The sequence below is a fragment of the Dryobates pubescens genome, chromosome 18 (assembly GCF_014839835.1).
Source record: "Dryobates pubescens isolate bDryPub1 chromosome 18, bDryPub1.pri, whole genome shotgun sequence".
NCBI classification, from domain to species: domain Eukaryota; kingdom Metazoa; phylum Chordata; class Aves; order Piciformes; family Picidae; genus Dryobates; species Dryobates pubescens.
Genome location: NC_071629.1, coordinates 2,620,692 through 2,640,098, shown reverse-complemented (window position 1 = coordinate 2,640,098; position 19,407 = coordinate 2,620,692). Strand labels below are relative to the sequence as shown.

General features: G+C 42.7%; 1 protein-coding gene across 1 annotated transcript in view; it reads left to right on the top strand.

The window, feature by feature from the left end:
* The first annotated feature begins 8,602 nt into the window (after window positions 1–8,602).
* The window catches only part of LOC128898093 (connector enhancer of kinase suppressor of ras 2-like), a 193,134-nt gene continuing 182,329 nt past the window's right edge, over window positions 8,603–19,407 (top strand). The window contains exon 1 of the mRNA XM_054169610.1: window positions 8,603–8,861. Within this exon, the coding sequence (XP_054025585.1) occupies window positions 8,795–8,861 (67 nt within the window). The 5' untranslated portion in view covers window positions 8,603–8,794. The remainder of the gene's footprint in view (window positions 8,862–19,407) is intronic.

Genomic DNA, 19,407 nt, shown 5'->3' with positions numbered 1-19,407 from the left:
ACCTGATATTCTCCTTGGCAGCACATCCTGAGTGACCCCATCAGATAGCTCTGCAAGGCAAAATGACTCTTTTAATATTTAAGCCTGTGTTCAAATATTTCTGTAAGGCAAATTTTACCCTGGGATGATGGAGAAAATGATGAAGCGCAGGAGAATAAAATGTCCTTTCCCAGTGGAATGCCTCTCCCTGTCACTGACTAGATTGCACCCCAATGATCTGATGCATGCTTCAACTTGAGCTTCTCTCCTCTACCACCAGACTGAGTGTCCCTCCATGGCAAAACAAGTCCCATTTGCAACAGAATCATAGAATCATGGACTCATAGAATCATAGAATGGTCTGGGTGGAAGGGGCCTCCAAAGGTTATCCAGTCCACCCCCCTCTGCAGTCAGCAGGGACATCCTCAACTAGATCAGGTTGCCCAGAGCCCTGTCGAGCCACACCTTGAATATCTCCAGGGACAGGGTGTCAACCACCTCCCCAGGCAACCCATTCCAGTGTTCCACCACCCTCATAGTAAGAACCTGTTCCTAACATCCAGTCTAAATCTGCTCTTTACTAGTTTGAAGCCATTGCCCCTTGTCCTATCACTGAAGGTCTTTGGAAACAGTCTCTCTCCATCCTCCTCGTAGCCCCCTTCAGGTACTAGAAGGTTGCTATTAAAGCTCCCTGGAGCTTTCTCATCTCCAGGCTGAACAACCCCAGGTCTCACAGCCTGTCTTCATAGAAGAGGTGCTCCAGCCCCCTGATCATTTTCACAGCCCTCCTCTGGACCTGCTCCATCAGGTCCATGTCCTTCTTATATTGAGGGCTCCAGTGCTGATGGACTGTTCTTCAAACAGTAGATGCTATGCAGAGTAGAGACCAAGTACCCAGGAAACAAGGGACAGTTTTGTTCCAAAGCCTACTTTCCAGCAAGCAGATAATGAATAACAAGGGAATCTGGTATCAAGAGTTTGGAAGTTTATTACTGTTGTCAAATTTGCTGTTATCACTGTTTTTTTCCAAAGTAATATGGTTTACCTAATGTTGTGAGAAGCAGATGGTTTATTGCTTATGCATGGTTGTATGATTCCTGCAAAGGAAATAGATTGAACACTTCTCCTGGTTTTATCACGTAAATATTTTCCATGTATTTACTAGAAGAAGGGGGAAAGCAAATATAAATGATACTGCATGCAAACAAATATGGATATAATGACAGGAAATGAAACATAGCAATAAATATCCTAACGTCTTGGTTTCTTGAAAGAAGCCGGGGTTAACGGCTGCTTGGATTTTAGTATTCATAGATGCAAAGATTTTAGGGCCAAAAAGAAGTGTTGTGAAGTTGTGGTCTGATCTAGATAATACCTACAGAACAGAAGCCACCAATGTAACAGTTGTGCCATCAGACACGATTTCTGTTAAGTTGGAGTAAGTTTGTACAGAGACTGTCCAGTTGTGCATTCAGAAATTCTCATGCTTTCCCTGTGACTGTTGAAACTGTAAGCCCAAGGGTTTGGAACACTGAATTGGGAGAGTGAATCCATTCTGAGCATAGAGTTGTCTGCCCAGTGCAACAGAATCCCCTCTGAAGGAATGAAGAAAACAAATTGCATGTGAAACTCAAACAGAATTGCTGCAAGATATTTTCCTGTTTCTCCTTAATTTAGTTACACTCTCCGGCCAGTTCCCAAATTAGCAACACTTTACAGCTATTCCCAGAGGAATTCTGTGCAGAGAAATGATAACAAAGGATCTTTGTGCAGTTTCTCTCTGTTTACCAAGATGGCAAACCAAAGGGATACATTCTGCAGACAAGGCACCTTGCTTTACCACTCCTCTCTGTTTTCCAGTAGCTAAAAGTTAAGCCTTCCCCAAATACCTGCATCTTCAGGAAGTTTGCCTGTCTGCAGGCAGGAAGCTGTGACTAGCTCCGGCAGTACAAGCCCCTGGATGAAAGCATCCTTTCCTTTTGCAAGGTAGAAGTGTATTTGACAGGTGCTTCTTCAAGGTACTTTCTTCCTGTAGTTATGCTTTGAAGACTGTCACAGTGATTCACAGGTTTGAGCATGCCCTCTTATTTGGAGCTGTTGGGAAGACTGTAAACATGTTGGTGATATGATGTTAGCAAGCGGACTGAAAGCAGATGGTCCTGTTCAGTCAGGGGATTGAAGTTACACAAGAACTATATTATCTATGTTAATTCTCTGTGTGATTTTAGACACCCTTGACATTAACATGCTTGGGGTACATTGAAACTCTGAATATGGGAGCAGAATGTGATAAGTTTTTTTTCCCTAGAGATATGTAAGCTGGAGAATCCATCCTATGTAAACCACTATTGATGTTGAGGAATTGTAGCAAACCTAAAGGGTAGTTTCTGGAAATAAAAAGAAAAGGTGATTTTATGATAAAAGTGATGACAAAGTAGGATGAAATTTGTGCCACCTCTGACCATACTATACATGTTTTGTGGCTAAACAGAAGAATTTTATCTCCAGAGGTGTCAGAACTTTGCGAACGCTAAGATAGCCAAAGTGAAAACCACAGCACAAAACCATCTCAGCAATGCCAAGAGACATTTTTTTAGCAAGTTTTTATGAAATAATTTTTCTGTGGTCCTGAAAAAAAAAAAAAAGAGTGTTGCATTTTTGCAATGGTAGCCTCTATTTCCAGACTATTTGTTATGGGTGTTTTAATTCCAAATTACTGTCAGATACCATATATTATCAGTAACACATTAATGAAACAGTTATATCACCTAATGGAGCATGAAAAAGATGCAGCTCTAATGAAACTCCATGTAAACCTGGAATAGAAACACAATACCTGTGCCTGAATTGCAGAGACAGCAGTGAATTCTTATGGAAAAAAGGGGGGGAAAAGCCTGTAAAATGTTGTGATGATAAACATCAGCAGTAAATAAACATTCACTGCTTAATAGCTTCCTGTTTTACAAGGCAAAAAAATTCTTGCTTGCAGAATTCAAAATTTTAATGAGCTTCACCTGGCTGAGAGTGGAGGCAGGTGAGGTCGCAGGGGGCTGCTTCCACCCATCCTTACACCTTAATCACTGGAGAAAAATCGCGCGGGTGGAAGAAACTGCTCGGATACCTGCGCCAGGGCAGGCGGTGCTCGCTTTGCCCAGCTCTGGGCTTCGCCGTGGCAGGTGCCCGGCTGGCAGAGCTGAGCCCGGAGCAGGGTGCCAGTAGATGGCACTCCAGAATGTCTAACACCGTCACCCGCGGCTCTGCGGGATGCCTGGGCAGGGAATGTCCTCCCCTGGCAGCCCCTCACAGCTCTGTCCCAGTCCAGATGCTTGGAGAAAGAAGGATAAGGATTAATGCCTCCACAGGGCAAAAATACCTCCCTGTGAAAGCTGATGCATGCGTCAGAAAAGTATATCCAACCTATTCTGGAAGTTACTTTACAATCTGTAGGACTAATCCTGATATTTTGTGTATGTGTTTATTTTGGTTTGGTTTGGTTTGGTTTGGTTTTAAGGAATCCCAACCTGGTGAGGGGTTGGATGGGACCTCTAGGGATCCTCCTGTCCAACCCCCCTGCTGAAGCAGTTGCCCAGAGCAGGCTGCACAGGACTGTGTCCAGACGGGTTTAGAATGTTTTTAGAGGAGACTCCGCAGCCTCTCTGGGCAACCTCTTTTAGTGCTCCAGCACCTTCGCAGCAAATAAGTTTTCCTTAATATTGAAGTGGCACCTCCTGTATCCTAGTTTGTGCCTGTTACCCCTTGTCCTGTCTCTGAGCACCACTAAAAACAGTCTAGCCCCATCTTCTTGACCCCTGCCTTTTAGCTATTGATCAGCACTGAGAAGATCTCCCCTCTCAGTTTGCCCTTCTCCAGGCTAAACAGCCCCAGGTCTCTCAGCTTCTCCTCATAAGAGTCCCCCTCCAGTACCCTCAGCATTTTTGTAGCCTCCACTGGATTCTCTCCAATAGTTCCATGATCTATCACACAGCATTTTCTTGTTAACACTTGCTGGGAATTGGATCTGGTCTTACCCTTTCCTTACAGCTCTTGTATAGACTGCTCAAAGCAGAGGAAACCTTCTCCAGCTGTTCTGAACATAAGCAAGGACAGCCAAAAGCCAACCCTTCAGCCTGTAAACTCAGTATTAAGCAAGGCAAAAGTTTATGATTAAATAGGAATGTCTGTTGATCCCTATCATAAATGTAAACTGGGGGCTTGTTCCTCATAGCACAAACTTCATTTCTCATATGAATTTGCCAAGGGCAATGTTCTTTCTTCCGTCTTTGAAACATGAGAGTCTCAAAGGTTTAGAGTCTCAAAGGTTACGATGCAAAGAAGAAACTGCATAAAAGCAGCATTGGGCAGATCCCACCTTGGAAGCTAACTGATCAAACCCAGTATTTCAGCTACATTCTGCTTTACCCAGAAAGTATTTTCCCACAAAAATAGCAGCTGTGTGATGCGTGAATATTACATGATAAAACCCCTTCAATGAGAGCCAAGCCTTCAGCAGTCACCTCCTTCGAGGTCTGGCTCATATTTCCATTAATAATATAAATTATAAATGTTAAAACCTTGCATCCTGCTTTTTTCAGGGAATTCATCACTTATTTAACCTGAAACTGCGTGCTTATGTTTTCCTTCGTGGCTATCAGATGCGATGTCGAGGCTTTCCTTAACCCGCTTGCAGAGGATTTAGTTCCCAACATGCAGGCATTCCTTCAGCAGAGGATATGACAATAATTGTGACCAAATGAAAACTGCAAGAAATAGATGGTTGCCCTAAGAGTTAGAGTAGCTGTGGTACCATGTTTGAACATAATCATTAATTGGAAAGTTATCCTTGGCCATGAAATACACAAGAATGTTTAACTGCCTCCCACAGTGACCATGAAAATACAGAGAGTGATGGTTTAATTAGTAATCCCAGAGATACCAGGCAGTGCTCAAAAGCTGAAGAACTACCAGCATTATTGCTGGGAAGGAGGGACTCAAAACCTTTCCAGCAGTCTGTTCAGCCGTAGGCCTTTGCTGTCAAAGATGATAGCAGTGATTATGGCCTGAATTACCATATTAGTTTATATAGGCCTTTGACAACAGCACGGCATCCTATAGTGAAAGCTCTGATTCCTGCCTCTGTCTCAGATGCCTTACTTTGCTCTGATGCCTATGCAGACTTCAGTCAGAAAGTATTTCTCATTTACATGACCTAGATAGAATAATAGTGAGAAAGATGTTCCTTGATCTTTTTTCTTTTTTGTGTGTGTGTTGGTTTGGATATTCAGCCTGGAAGGAAAAACACAATCATGGGGATGCATTGTCTCTTTTATGGTGGTATTAGGAAGCCATGCAAGGCAGACTGAGAGGACTGATCGAGGCAGAAGCCTTGCAATAAATGGGCAGCAAACCACATGGAATAGGTTCAGGGATTACAGAGTTTTGCTTACATTTTAGAAAAGTTCCCTGTTTAGTGACTTTTCAAACTTGATTTCAGTCCAGTGATGTATAGCTGACAGTAACTGCCAGGTGATTTAACTCTAGCCCAGCTATGTTTAGAAGCACGTCAGCAATAAGGCCGATAGCTCGGTGCGATGGGTGGCTTTATTCCATGATTACTCATTTCAGAGTCATTACCTCAGCTGGCATACTGGACAGCCTATATTAAAAAGTGCTATGAACTGACTTGAACTGTGGTTACAGAAATAGTCTGAGCATATCTTGGCTCCATTTGGCCTCAGCTATAGCTCAGTTGTATCTGCTACTGAGATCTGGGGTCAGCCACAGGTTCCTTTTCCAATGTAGAAAAGGCTTCTCATGTTTCTGTGATACTCTCTTATGACAGTGTGTGAGAAATAAATCTTTCTTGAACTAAGAAAGCAAGAAACAGAGGAAGTAGCCAGGTACACTTGTCCATGGACTACCATTATGAACATACTCATAGAATCATAGAATTGCTTTGGTTGGAAAAGATCCTTAAGATCATCAAGCCCAACCATTCTCTAACTCCATCTAAACCATGTCCCTTAAAGACATTTATGTGTCCTTAAAGTTAGGTTCAAGTCTTTAAAGTAAAGGTTGAAGACGAATTTGTCTGGATTTGGAATTATTTGTGACAAACGATGGCTGTGCACACAATCTGTGCAACAGATAATGAGGCTGGATAAATCATCTGCTCAGGAAGGACAGGAACAGAGTTGCCTTTCTTAACAACTTTAAATGTTTCATCCCAAGAAGTAGCACAAACCAACAAAACCACAAACAAACAAACAAATAAACAAAACAGGCAGACAGTTGTCCAGAAGGTTGTACACACTCAAATACAAACTGTGGCTGCTATTAAAAAAGAAAACCACAGGGGATTATCTGATAGTCAAGATCTTCCAGGCAAATTATGGTTACTGCCTGAACTAGCACCACGGTAAATTAAATTGCAAACCATCTTTGCGGTGCAAAGCCTCAGTCACAGGACATGGAGAAGTTCTAGCATCATAGAATCTATGATTCCATGATTTGTGGTGAGGAGCCTCAGTCACAGGACATGGAGAAGTTCTAGCATCATAGAGTCTATGATTCCATGATTTGTGGTGGGGAGCCTCAGTCACAGGACATGGAGAAGTTCTAAATAGTTCTCATTCTGAAAATGGAAGCACTGATTCCAAAGTCATCACTTGGGGATTATTTTGTCATCTGAGGACAATTGGAATGAATGGCAGTATGGCCACTGACATTGATGGGCTTTGAACTCAGGCTCCATCCTCTTTCAAAAATATGTCAAAATATATAACAAAACAAACCAACCAGAAGTCTGCCCAGTCAAGCCAGGGCAGGAAATGAGCGACAAAAGGACATTGACAGTGTGCCTGTCACATTGCAGGAATTAGGGAAGTAGTCCAAAACATCATGAATGAGGATTATTTCATGGAATTCTGTCCAAATACTAAATTCATACACAGCATGTCTTATCTCAAATTCCTCCGTGCTCATATTGAACTTAAAAGAATCAAAGAGAGGTGATCATTTTGTGAGAATGGTTTAAAGAAAGCATAGCCCCAAACCAAATGGCTTCTACAGTTTCCAAGAGCTAACAGAAATACTTACTCTCTGTATCTCAGTTCTAATCCACTGTTGCCTAAAAGGAGAAGAACTGTGTGTTTGAAATATTTGTCATTATTATGCCCATTGTAAACAGCTATTTAGACAGAACTAAAGCAATGGGAAGTGGTCTCCCAAAGCTCATAGAGGAAGCTGACATGCTGTTCAGCTGGAAACAGCCTTCTTGAAGGAGAATTGATGTGATTCCTTTTGTAAAGGAGATCTGTGCTCTGAGCACTCAAAATACATCATAGAATGCTAATCACATTACTTCCCAAAGAAAAATAAAAAGGAAAAGAAAAATAAAGATACAGAGCATCACTGAACTGAGACTGGAACATCTCTTTGGAGATGTTGGGGGGAAGAAAAAAAGGATGCCTGTCTGCATCCTCATCTGTATAGCCTTAAAGAAGAACCCTGAAAGAGCACTGCATAAATATTCCATTTGCATTGTATACTCCCCCATGTGAGAAGGAGAGGACAGATCTTAGCCTGGGTACATTAACACAGCTCTAGGGAAGTGAGGCAGACATGGTAACAATACCACCTTCTTACACTAATGTGCTGGTGGAACTCAGCAGCTGCAGTAAGAAAAGGCACAGATGAAAGATTGCTGAAAAGAAAGGTGGAACTGCTTTGTTTTGTCTTTCCTTCTGGAATTTGAGTCTCTCCCCCTAAGATAAAATAGTGGGGTTGCATATCTCAGACAATGGATCAAACAGAAAGCCCACACTTCTTCAACCACGTGATGCAGAACTTGCTCTGCAAGAGGTGCAAAGAGTCACAAAGGGGTCCAAAAGGTGCTGTTTGGCACAACTCATTAAAATCATTCACCTTCATCTCATGGAAGGGAGCTAAACTTCAGCATTAGAATTTTTTCCCCTTCCCTAGCAAAAGGCAGAGATTGACTAATGGTCCCAGTGCCTTGAATCACAATACTTGCTATACTTGTCTACATTAAAGTGCTGTAGTAGTAAAATTGACTCTTCGCTGCTGTCATTCTTTCACTGTAAAATGAACAGCTCATAGGGGGAAATATATTGGCTCTGAATGTGGCCAGAAAAAAAGAGTTTTCTTCCAACAGTTTTTTTCTTGGGTAAGACTTTTTGTACTGCGTTTGACATTCTGGATTGCATGATTGCATAGTATGAGACTCCAGCAACATTCTGTATTGTGAAGATGGAGATGCTCAGCATTTTGCCAGATGCCAAGTGATATTCTGATATTTCTCTCTTCTCTTTAAACTGAGTGACAGTCAGCATATTCACAATGAAGCCAAGACAATCTGCTATCAACTTACAGTAGTGATATTTTTCCCTGATGAAGATCCCAGAGCTTGTTGGAATAAAGCTTCTTAAAACTCAGCGTCTGGAATAGCTCCAGCTCGAATTGCTCTCTTTGTAATATAAAATGATATTTGTGCCAGTCTAATAAGTAGATCACTGGGTAGAGGCTTTTGTAAGTAAGTCTATACGTACTGCACCATTTCCTGGCTCTCTGCTCCAGCGTGTTGCAGGCTGTGTGCAGTGGGGGAGGTGCCAGGGCTGATCAAGCAGTGTAATTTTATACATTACTGAATCAGTGCAGGAGAAACCTGGAGGGACAAAGCATCATCTTCTCTTTGGACTGCACTGTAAAATCCTACAGCTCTCTCAGCCCAGCCATGCTCTGAGACATTTTTTCCTCTGCTTTTTTCTGATTTTGGTGTGAATGATAAAGTGATCTGATGATGGCTCTCGTTATGGAACCTATTAGCAAGTGGACGCCCAAGCAAGTAGTGGATTGGATGAAAGGTATGATCATTTATTACCATGTATTGTCTGTACTTCGGATCCTTGCAATTTACATACCTGCTCTTTGCATTCTTTGTTTTGGGCAGAGTTTATTCAGTTCTAATAATCCCTATGCTGCTTTGCACAGTAGTTTTTAGAGCCACGACTGAGGAGAGAGGCTGTTTAAGCTGTGCAGCATGTTGTTGGAATTTCTGCTGAGAGCTGAGCGGGGATCAAATGTGTCCGTTGATAAACGCAGGCATAAAGTGTTTGTGTCTGCTGGCTCCATTATGCATTGCACAGTGTAACGTTATTACGTTTGGCTGCTTTAAATTTGCCCTGATTAGGTCTGTGTCGCTCACATCAGGTGATCTGATGCAGTGGCTGTGCAGCACTCGTGTGTAGTTTAGGGGACCACAAGGAGCATAAGGTGCCGGGGGCTGGACTGAGGGGTTCTGCCCCTACAGTGCCATGTCCCGGTTTGCTCAGGCTGCCCAGCCGCTCGGGCTGGCGCGGCTGCCGTGTGCCACGCACTCGCGTCCCCGTCCGCCGCCGGTACCGCGGACAGTGCAGCCCGAACCGCGCGTGGGGAGTGCGGGGCGGGGGGGTACGGGGGGGACGCGCAGGGCTGAGCTCCGCTTCCCGGAGAAACTCTTCCCCACAACTTGACGGCAAGGACGGTCTCCCTGCACGTTCGCAGCCAGGAGCAGTGACATGTTTTGCTTTATAATGCTGGGCTGTGCTGCAAGCAGGCTGGGGCGGCCGGGAGGGTGGCGGATTGGTGGTGATGGTGATAAGTGTTTGAAATTTCTCCTGGATGGGGAAAAATGAATTTCTGCAGCGGGATGCATCGCTGAGGTTGTACATTGCTGCTGAGGAGCTGTCTGTCTTACAGACAAATAATTTCTGCTACAGGGGATCTCCATTATGTAAGAAGAAGAGGTGCAAATTTTGTTTGCCTGTTACTCATGGAAATAATTTCTGTAATGTGATTACTGAACTTACTGCAGGGCTGAATTGGACACCCACTATAATATCCTCAAAGCTCTCTAAGTGTTATCATTAATAAGGAAACGGTTTGATTTCATTTTGCTGAGCTATGTCTCCATCCTTAACTGAAATTGGACCATTCAGGTGCTCATCAGACACATTCCAATCTGTTCTTTTACAAGCATGGGGCATTACGAAGCTAAGGGTATCAAAGGCAATGTCTGTAGTTTGTTTCTCAGGTGTTTGTGAAGTCAGATTAACTGGATGGTCTTAAGCAGGTCATTGGGATGGATCCCAAAATCCATTAGATACAGGATTCATTCCCATACTCCAATGTCATTACTTGAAATCAATTCTTAATGTACATGCCGGGGAGAGTTTTCAGCTCCACACCTTCAATTTCAGTACCTAAAAGCTTTAAAAAGTGGACAGATCCTTCTGCTATTTTAGCTCATTACTGGAAGTGTAATGTGATTTATTGTCAAGGTGGGTATAATAACTTGTTGCTAAATTTAAAAATACTTCCTACTACTTTTTAATCCTTTTTAATATAAAGTACCTACGTCTTGGGGAACATTGATCCACGACATATGCAGTGCATACCACGAGAGAGGCAAGGAGGTCACACAAGCAAAAGGTTTTGAAGTGTATGGAGTTGCCTTACAGTTCAATTTTTGTACAAAGACTGCATCCAGCATCCGTAGGGACGTCTGGAGTAGAGAGTATTGGCAGTTATGTGCCTCTGGGCTTAAGCATAAATCAGGATAATGCAATGAATATTGAAGCATTCACAAGATAGATATTTTCCTTGGCAACACGAGCGCTACAGATCCACAAACAATAAAGTTGCACATTTGCCTGTGTTCTCCATGCCAGCATCACAAGTCCCTTCTTCAACTCAGTGTCCCCCTTTAGAAATGCAAAGCACACACAAATGGAAGCACACCAGGATTAGTTGAAAACTGCTTCTAAATCCCCTCCTGTACAAAAATCACCCAGTTGTGCCCACTGCTTGCTTGCCATTTACATACATCCTGTATGTCAGCTCCATTAGCGGCAGTCATTCTGCTAAGTGGTTATTAAGGCATTAGAGAGGTCCAAGGTCTGCATGGGTAGTGATTCTTAAGTGATAAGGTAGCTGTTATGTATGTCTTCTATACTGACAGGTACACTTGGACAGCATTAACAGATATGGGGGAGGTATTTCAGAAAAATGACTATGCTGGGAATGTTGAAGGTTATCTTTGCTCTGGAAAGCAACATGTTAATAAACACTATAGCAAATATTGCAAGTGTAGTACACCTTCTTTGGGTTTTCTGGGGTTTTTTCTCTTTTATTTTTGGCTTACAAATATGCAGTGAATTAGCTTTATTTGTCATAGAATTTTGCTTGTGGTAAAATTGAAATACATATATTATATTCCACCAGGGGAATGAGAGCAATATGTCTTTTTTTAACTTGAACTTACTGCAATTGTTTAAGCTGTTGTAACTTACTTTTAGCCAAGTACACGTTGTGAAACTAACTAGCAGTCAGTACCAGCAGCATCAAATTGTTGAGGAGGGGATGGAAGAAAGCCATGAAAATGATGTTAATAATTTGAGACCTGGCTACCCAGAATGCGTCCTGCTCGCAGCACGCTGTTGTGAGAAGCAGCTGTAGCCGAAGCCCCAGCCGAGAGGAGACACCCTTCTGTTCTTTTCCTTAAGGAAATGTTACTTGCCAAAAAAGTAAAAATTGGTAGGCTTTAAGGAACATTATTATGACAAGTTGGCATCATGTATTTATCTACAGTTCCTCTCTTAGGAGTGTATTCAGCTGGAATCCAACTTGGGAACTGATGGCATGGACAACCTGAAAAGGCCACGCGAGTCTTTAGAAACTGATCCTGGAGGCTTAGAGAGGGTCTACAAGTTAAGGCTCTAGATACCTTTGTGTTGAAGAAACTGTCTTTGTACAACAATATTTTGTAAAGTTTAGCAAATGCAGAGCAGAAGGCCCTGTGGTTGAAAACCCCATTCACTCTGAAGCCATTTTTAACCACAGCTTTCAGTCACCAGTCATTTTTTTCCCCAAAAATTTTGCAGTATTTTAAATGTCTCTGACTAGTTTTTGCTTCAGAAAGCAAGCCCAGTTCCTCCTGGGCTGTACACACTTCATACAGAACTCAAATATTTTCCTGGGGATAGGTTCTATGGCCCCAAAAGGTACTGCAAGTGAAAGAACTTTGCCTTGCTCAAATTCTGTCTAGGCACTGCTGGGAAAATGAATATCGTCCATCAATCTTGCAAGTCCAGGAAGAATCAGAGTAGTTTTCTAACTTGGTCAGTTTTCATCTTCATTCATTTTGATAGGTTTATAGATTCATAGAATGGTTTGGGTTGGAAGGGACCTTAAAGATCACCTAGCTCTGAGTGCCCTGCCACAGGGAGGGACACCTCCTACCAGCCCAGCTTGCTCAAGGCCTCACCCAGCCTGGCTTTAAACACCTGCAGGGACGGGGGCATCCATGACCTCCCTGGGCAATCCTCCTTGGGCAACCTATTAAAAACTTTAATAGATTAGTGTGAGTAAATGAGAATCTGCACTTCAATGTTTACATGTGCAATGCTTCTACCTGGAGACTTTGGCTGCTTTCTGGCCTGTGAACTTGCTGTGAAACTCAGTGACACTTGGCAGCTGCAAACAGGTTATTGGAGTGAACACTCCTAAGCCACAGGCTGGCTGTTTTAACATGCAGGCATGCACAATGGCAGATAATCCTGGTCGGAATGTGGGGGTTTGGGGTGCCTCTGGCAGGCATGATGTCTTACTGCTGCCTCTTACTTTCACTCATAATTAGTACAAGCACAATAGTTTGTGTTCTCATCGTAGGTGGAATCTAAAAGGTGTTCTTTGCACTTTTACAAAGCAGCATTTGAGATTCTGTGCTTCCTGAGTGAAGCAGTTTACAAGCAGGTCATTTAAAATGCGAAGTCATTTCCACTGAAGTGACACCTCTGTCCAAGCAAATGCTAACTTACCAGAGCAATCCAGTGAAGTGAAATGGAATACAATGAAATGAAATGCAGCTGTGACTTTAGGAGAATGGAATGCTATTAAGCAGCTGAAAATTAGAATAGGAAACCAGCTATTTCTTAAGTACCTGTAAGCCATAACTCTGCATGGAGTCAGTTACTCAAAGTCTTGGGGATTGACAGTAAGGCTTGTCTGCCAGAACAGCCTGCAGTGGAGGTTTCTCTCCTAATGAATGCTCAGCTTTGGATACTCATTTCACAACTGCAAGCCATTTTTTCCCCCTTTAAACCAAGAATTTCTCCACTCTCAACAGGAGATGCAGACATGAAAAAATAAAAATTAATTCAGTTGGTAAACTGATTAACTGTGCTGCACTGATCCTGTGCAGAATAATTATATGTTTAGCTGAAGGGTTTTCCTTAGCATGTAATTCCCTGATTTCAAGCTGGCTCATAAAAGAGAAAGGAAGGGAGGGAGGGGGGAGCTGAGAGCAGGGAAGCTGATGACGTGAGTGGAGTTGTTAGCATTCAGAGCACGCAGGGCTCCGGCAAACCCCCTTCGCGGTCTTCTTTTGCTTTCCATTAGATCACTACCTGTTCCGTAGCAGCATGTCATAAGCAGGGAGTCCCCTCTGTTTGCAGAATGTAATAGCCAAAATCTTGGAGTCTACTGGAGACACAGCTAAATATTATGATCTACTGCAAAAGCAGCCTTAGAGGTACTGAGCTGGATGATGCTTAGCTTCCTTGATCCCCCTTCATGACCTTAGAATCCCATAATGCAAGAATTCGACTTCACAAGATGCAATTTGAAACTCCAGTAGATAACCCAGGCCATATCTTATTTAGAAAAATGTAGGGTTTATGACATCTTTTCAGTTCTTCCTGAAGACAAATATGTTTGGAAGATAACTGAGAGCAACAAACAGGGACACCCTCAGAATTAGCATTGAATTTTCAAGCAGTTCTGAGGCAAGGGATTCATCATTTTCCTTCTGCTCTCACCAATTTCAAAACTGAACGAACAGTTTACAGTTGTGACATGGATTACTGTTCCACCACTACCACATGTCCAAGCAAATCTAGAGCCATGCCACTTTTACTAACACTCTGCACAAGCCCCATTCCTTTCAACCTAAGAGGTCAAGATGTTGTGGAGAGCTCGTAAGACTGGCAGGGTAATTAAGACTCAGTACTCTCAAGGCTTTAACCATTATCACTTTAATTCAACCTGTGCACCATTAGGCAGCCTGCACAGACAATGAACCACTTTGCTCAGTCCATGTCTTCATGTTCTGCCTTCCCAGTAACCATGCAGGGATACTCAGTGTCACAGCAAGCTGGCCTGCAAGCTGAGTATTCTACAAAGGCTTCCTTTTATCAAGCCCAGCTGCAATATTCTGTGGAAATCATGTGTCTGAGGTATTTCTGTATCCCTGCCACTGTTAGCTCATTTTTACTAGCACCCTTCTGAGGACTAATTAGAAACTGGTCTTTATATCTTCCAAGAAACAACTGGATTAGCACTATCTCCAGAAAAGATTTCAGCAACATTTAGCAGTTTAATGATCTGTATATTTATTATCTGGAGATTGAGGAATATGTTCTAAAATGTCCCTATTTGTAAGGCAGCTGGAATCAGACCTTTTAAAGAACTGTAATTCTGCTCACAGGGAAGAGTCTGAGCTGAATGGAAGCCTCCCAAGTCACCTTTCTCAAGCGTAACTAATCTTCCAGGTCATTATGCAAAGAAATTTACTTTATAGTCTCGAACCTTCATATAGGCAGTCAGACACCACTGTCATGCATTGCTGTGTCTTGTAACCTTATCAGATGTTCTCGCAATACATTATGCAAAAACTCACCTTCAGATTCTGAGCAGCATGAGGAGAACAGAGTAGCAGTGCAAATCCAGAAGAGATTATCTTCTCCAGCTCTCCATTATTTCACAAGGTATTACATTAGGAAGCAAACTTCAGAATAAATTGGATCCTGTGGATGACAGTTTCAGATCACATTAAATGAGGCACTGTATGTCAAGAACCTGCAAAGACACTGGATCCTGCTGAGCCATAATAGACCTTCATGGCTTCTTCCCAGACATAGTGCTGACAACATTGTCTTGCCCTCCTAATTCCCGAGTCTACATTTTTTCTTGCTTTGGCAGGACTGACACCTGTTCCATAACATTGAGAACCCTGTGTGTAACACCTCAGAGTTACTTTAACAAGTTTATAAAATGTCTGGCTCTGAGAAAAGAGCAGAACATCTTGGTGTTGCAGTATTTCTGGCTACCTCTGATGGAAAGCAGGTTTAGAAACATTTCCCTTTTTGTAGAAGAAATCAGTGTGTGCCAGAAAAATACTGACTAGATGGTGGAGTCTCAGGCAAGCCTCCATCCCAGTTCTTGTGTCTCAAAAGCAGTGGGAAGGCAGCTGCATGCTTTCTGGCTCTGTCCTCAAGGCAGTCTCCTAAGTGTACAGTGTGGGTCAGATGGACGCTTCATGTGCTTGAGTAAAGAAATCTTCTTACCTAATGAAATCTCCATACATCTGTTTTTGGCAGGTCTAAAGTCTTGCATTTCTGTTTGCAAGGATAAAATACATGAGGCACAATAAATATTGCAACACTTGTCTAAGCCAGAAAAGTAAAAATTACATTCCCATTTGACCTGGTCAGGCTGGAGAGTTGGGCAGAGGTAAAGTTCAACAAGGGCAAGTGTAGCATCCTGCACCTGGGGAGGAACAACCTCCTGCAGCAGTACAGGTGAGGGCTCACCTGTGGGAAAGCAACTCAAAAAAGAAGGACCTGGGAGTGCTGGTGGACAAGAAATTCCCCATGAGTCAGTAATGTGCCCTTGTGTTGAGAGACCAATGGTGTTCTGGGGTGCATTAAGAAGAGTGTGGCTGGCAGGTGTCAAGAGATATTCTCCTCCTGTTCTGCCCTGCACTGCTGAGGCCACATCTGGAGTATCGGGTCCAGTTCTGGGCTTTGCAATTCGTGAGACACAGAGAACTACTGAGAGAATGCAGGGGCGACTGCAAAGATGAGGGGCTTGGAGCATCTTTGTGAGGAGGAAGGGATGAGAGCCCTGGGGTTATTTAGCCTGGAGAAGAGCAACCTGAGAGGGGATCTGATCAATGCTGATCAATAGCTATAGAGCAAGAGGACAGGGCCAGACTCTAGTGGTGCCCAGTTACAGGACAAAGGGCAATGAGCACAGTGGAACACAGGAAGTTCCACCTAAGCATGAGTAAAAACTTTCTTGTGAGAGGTCCAGAACACTGGCCCAGGTTGCCAAGTCTCCTTCTCTGAGGAGACTCCAAACTCACCTGGACATTGTGATCATGGGCAACCTGCTGTGGGTGACCCTTTTCTAGCAGGGAGGTTGGACTGGGTGATCCCCAGAGGTCCCTTCCAATGGAGGTTGTTGTTCTTCTGGTGAAATTAGTCACACTGTTGCTATTAAGTTAATGAAATACAATAGTATAGAATATTGCTGAGCAACAGCAGCCTTTCATCCTCTCTCCCCACAACAATATTGTAGACATGTTTTAAATGCTACTTTTGTAGGTTAGTTTTTTTTCTACTAAACATGAAACTCTGCTGTTCCCTGATGCCATTTTAGTGATGACAGCAGTTGGAAAGATGGAGCTTCATGAGTTAGAGGATGCAAAGAGCCAAAAAAAATTATAAGGTTGTATCTGTGAAGAGCTCTAGTGACAAATTGAAATGAAATTATTTCTGATTACCAAATACTCCAACAGCTCCTGACAAGTGTCCTTGTTGACCTTCTGTAGTGATGCACTCAGAAGAATCCAAGACCAATGCAACATTTAGTTTGCCTATACAAATTCTCCACCAACTCTTCTCCCACAAAGAGAGTGTTAAAAGGCCCACAGTGCGCCTGGGTTACAACGTAGGTGATATGTTTAACATAAACAGGGAACAGACAGTGAGTTTACAAAACACATTCAACTTTGTTCACTACAACTTTGTCCACCTTCTTCATTCTAAACATCACATGGACCCTGCAAAAACTCAGGGCTTTGTAAGCAGAAATTGCATTTTCTATAACCACATTGAAACTGCTACAACTATAGGAAGGATTAATTTGACACATCTCCTTTTTAGTTTACATGGAAAAGTTCCTCTGTTTGAGTTAAGACAGACAATAGTGTCATCAGCCTGACAACTCAGACACAGTAATTATCACTTGAATGAAGAGCATGCTATAGCTCTGCCTCTCTCCACCACCTCACCTCTTCTCTTCTCTTCTCTTCTCTTCTCTTCTCTTCTCTTCTCTTCTCTTCTCTTCTCTTCTCTTCTCTTCTCTTCTCTTCTCTTCTCTTCTCTTCTCTTCTCTTCTCTTCTCTTCTCTTCTCTTCTCTTCTCTTCTCTTCTCTTCTCTTCTCTTCTCTTCTCTTCTCTTCTCTTCTCTTCTCTTCTCTTCTCTTCTCTTCTCTTCTCTTCTCTTCTCTTCTCTTCTCTTCTCCTTTTCTCTTCTCTTCTCTTCTCCTTTTCTCTTCTCTTCTCTTCTCTTCTCTTCTCTTCTCTTCTCTTCTCTTCTCTTCTCTTCTCTTCTCTTCTCTTCTCTTCTCTTCTCTTCTCTTCTCTTCTCTTCTCTTCTCTTCTCTTCTCTTCTCTTCTCTTCTCTTCTCTTCTCTTCTCTTCTCTTCTCTTCTCTTCTCTTCTCTCTATTCCTATTCTCTAGCAGTATTTTTTCTTGCCTTTCTTCATAATCAGATGGAGATTAAGCATCAGAGTGTTACTTTCATTTAACATGAAAAGATTGTAGCTCTTGCCTTACATATCTCAGAAAGAGTTGCAGTGACTTGGAAGTGCAGTGCATTCAAAATCCAGGAGACGGTAACAAAGGAAGAAAAGAATGGAAAAAAGCAGCACTGGGGGTGATAAAATCCTTTTCTCCCTTCTCCCCAGTATTCTCTAATCAGTGTCCAGGTTTTACCCTCTTGTAGAACAGAGTTAGTGTGAAATGCTAAAGCACAGCTCAGCTCTACCATGCCATCTCTCCTGAAATGCAAATATTTCTACCTTTTTCAAGTAACAAAGATATGTGCATGCTAAGCATTATATAGAACAGAAACTAGGTGACATCTGTATGCAAGTGTTGATCTTGCAGCTTGGCAAACCAGGACTGCTTCTCTATGTTGCAGATGTGTGCAGTTCCATCAGAGTACTCTTTTCCACTAAAGGGTTGCCATTTTGACTGCCTCAGCTGGAGGAAGTTGAAAACCACCTGCCCAAAGAAGCCTAGCACAATTTGTGGTGGCTTCAAGGTACAGTGGGAAGAGGGCATGTATTGATGTTTCATTTGTTCTGCATTCAGAATCTGCTGTGAATAGCAAGGATGTTTCTAACTCTCTGTCAGGCTCTGAGATGCTGTTTCCCTGGAAGACATGGAGGAGGTGGTTCACTGATGGTGTCTGTTTACAGAATCACAGAATGCCAGGGGCCAGAAGGGATCTTGAAAGCTCATCCAGTCCAACCCCCCTGCCAGAGCAGGATCACCCAGGGCAGGTCACACAGGGATGCATCCAAGTGGGTCTTGAATGTCTCCAGAGAGGGAGAACCCACAAGCCCCCTGGGCAACCTGTTCCAGTGTTCTGTCACCCTCACAGGGAAAAAATGTTTCCGCATGTTTCCACGGGACTTCCTATGCCTCAACATCCACTATTGCCCCTTGTGCTGCCATTGGGCATCACCCAGCAGAGCCTGGCTCCAGCCTCTCAGCACTCACCCTGCACATCTTTATAAACATGAATGAGGTCACCCCTTAGTCTCCTTCTCTCCAGGATAAAGAGCCCCAGCTGCCTCAGTCTCTCCTCATAAGTGAGATTATGCAGTCCTTTACAATGGGCAGGAACACATAACTAGGTAGGGATGTGCAGCAGTGGGCACATTCAAAAAGCCATGAAAGACATATGTAGGCATCTGTCACTGGTCACAGTGTGAACAATGAGCTCATAATGAAAATGTCCTAAATTGCAGAACACTAAGGAGAGATTTAAATTGCCCATTGTCAAGAGACTTTAATTGTTCGTTGCCAAGCCCACACTGAGAAATTTCCCTAGTTATACAGAAAACAACTTAATGGTTTACAGAGGAAGAAGACATTCAAAGCAGAGGGAAAACACCTTGAAACTTGAATTGGAATGTTATAGTTGGAGGCAACAGGCACAGTAATGTAAGACAAGCTCAGAACTAATTAAGAAGTTTGGAATATTCACTGCTCGAATGCCATATAAAAACAAATGGATCCACTTGGTGCAGTAGAACAGAGATGCTGCTTCTCCAGAAAGAAATTTTGAAGACTGAAGAGAGCTAGTGAATAATCCATCAAAAATTCAACAAATAATTAGTCAAGTAATAACAGAGAATTTATAATAATGAATGGAGAAAAAGAAAATGTTCATGTAGCAAATAGAGACAGGTAAAGGGTAAGTTTAAATAATTGCCATTTTCTTAGGAAAATGGAGACAAACAAGTCTGGAGACTTGCAAAAGTGAATTTTAAAGGACTAGGAAATGTGCTAAGG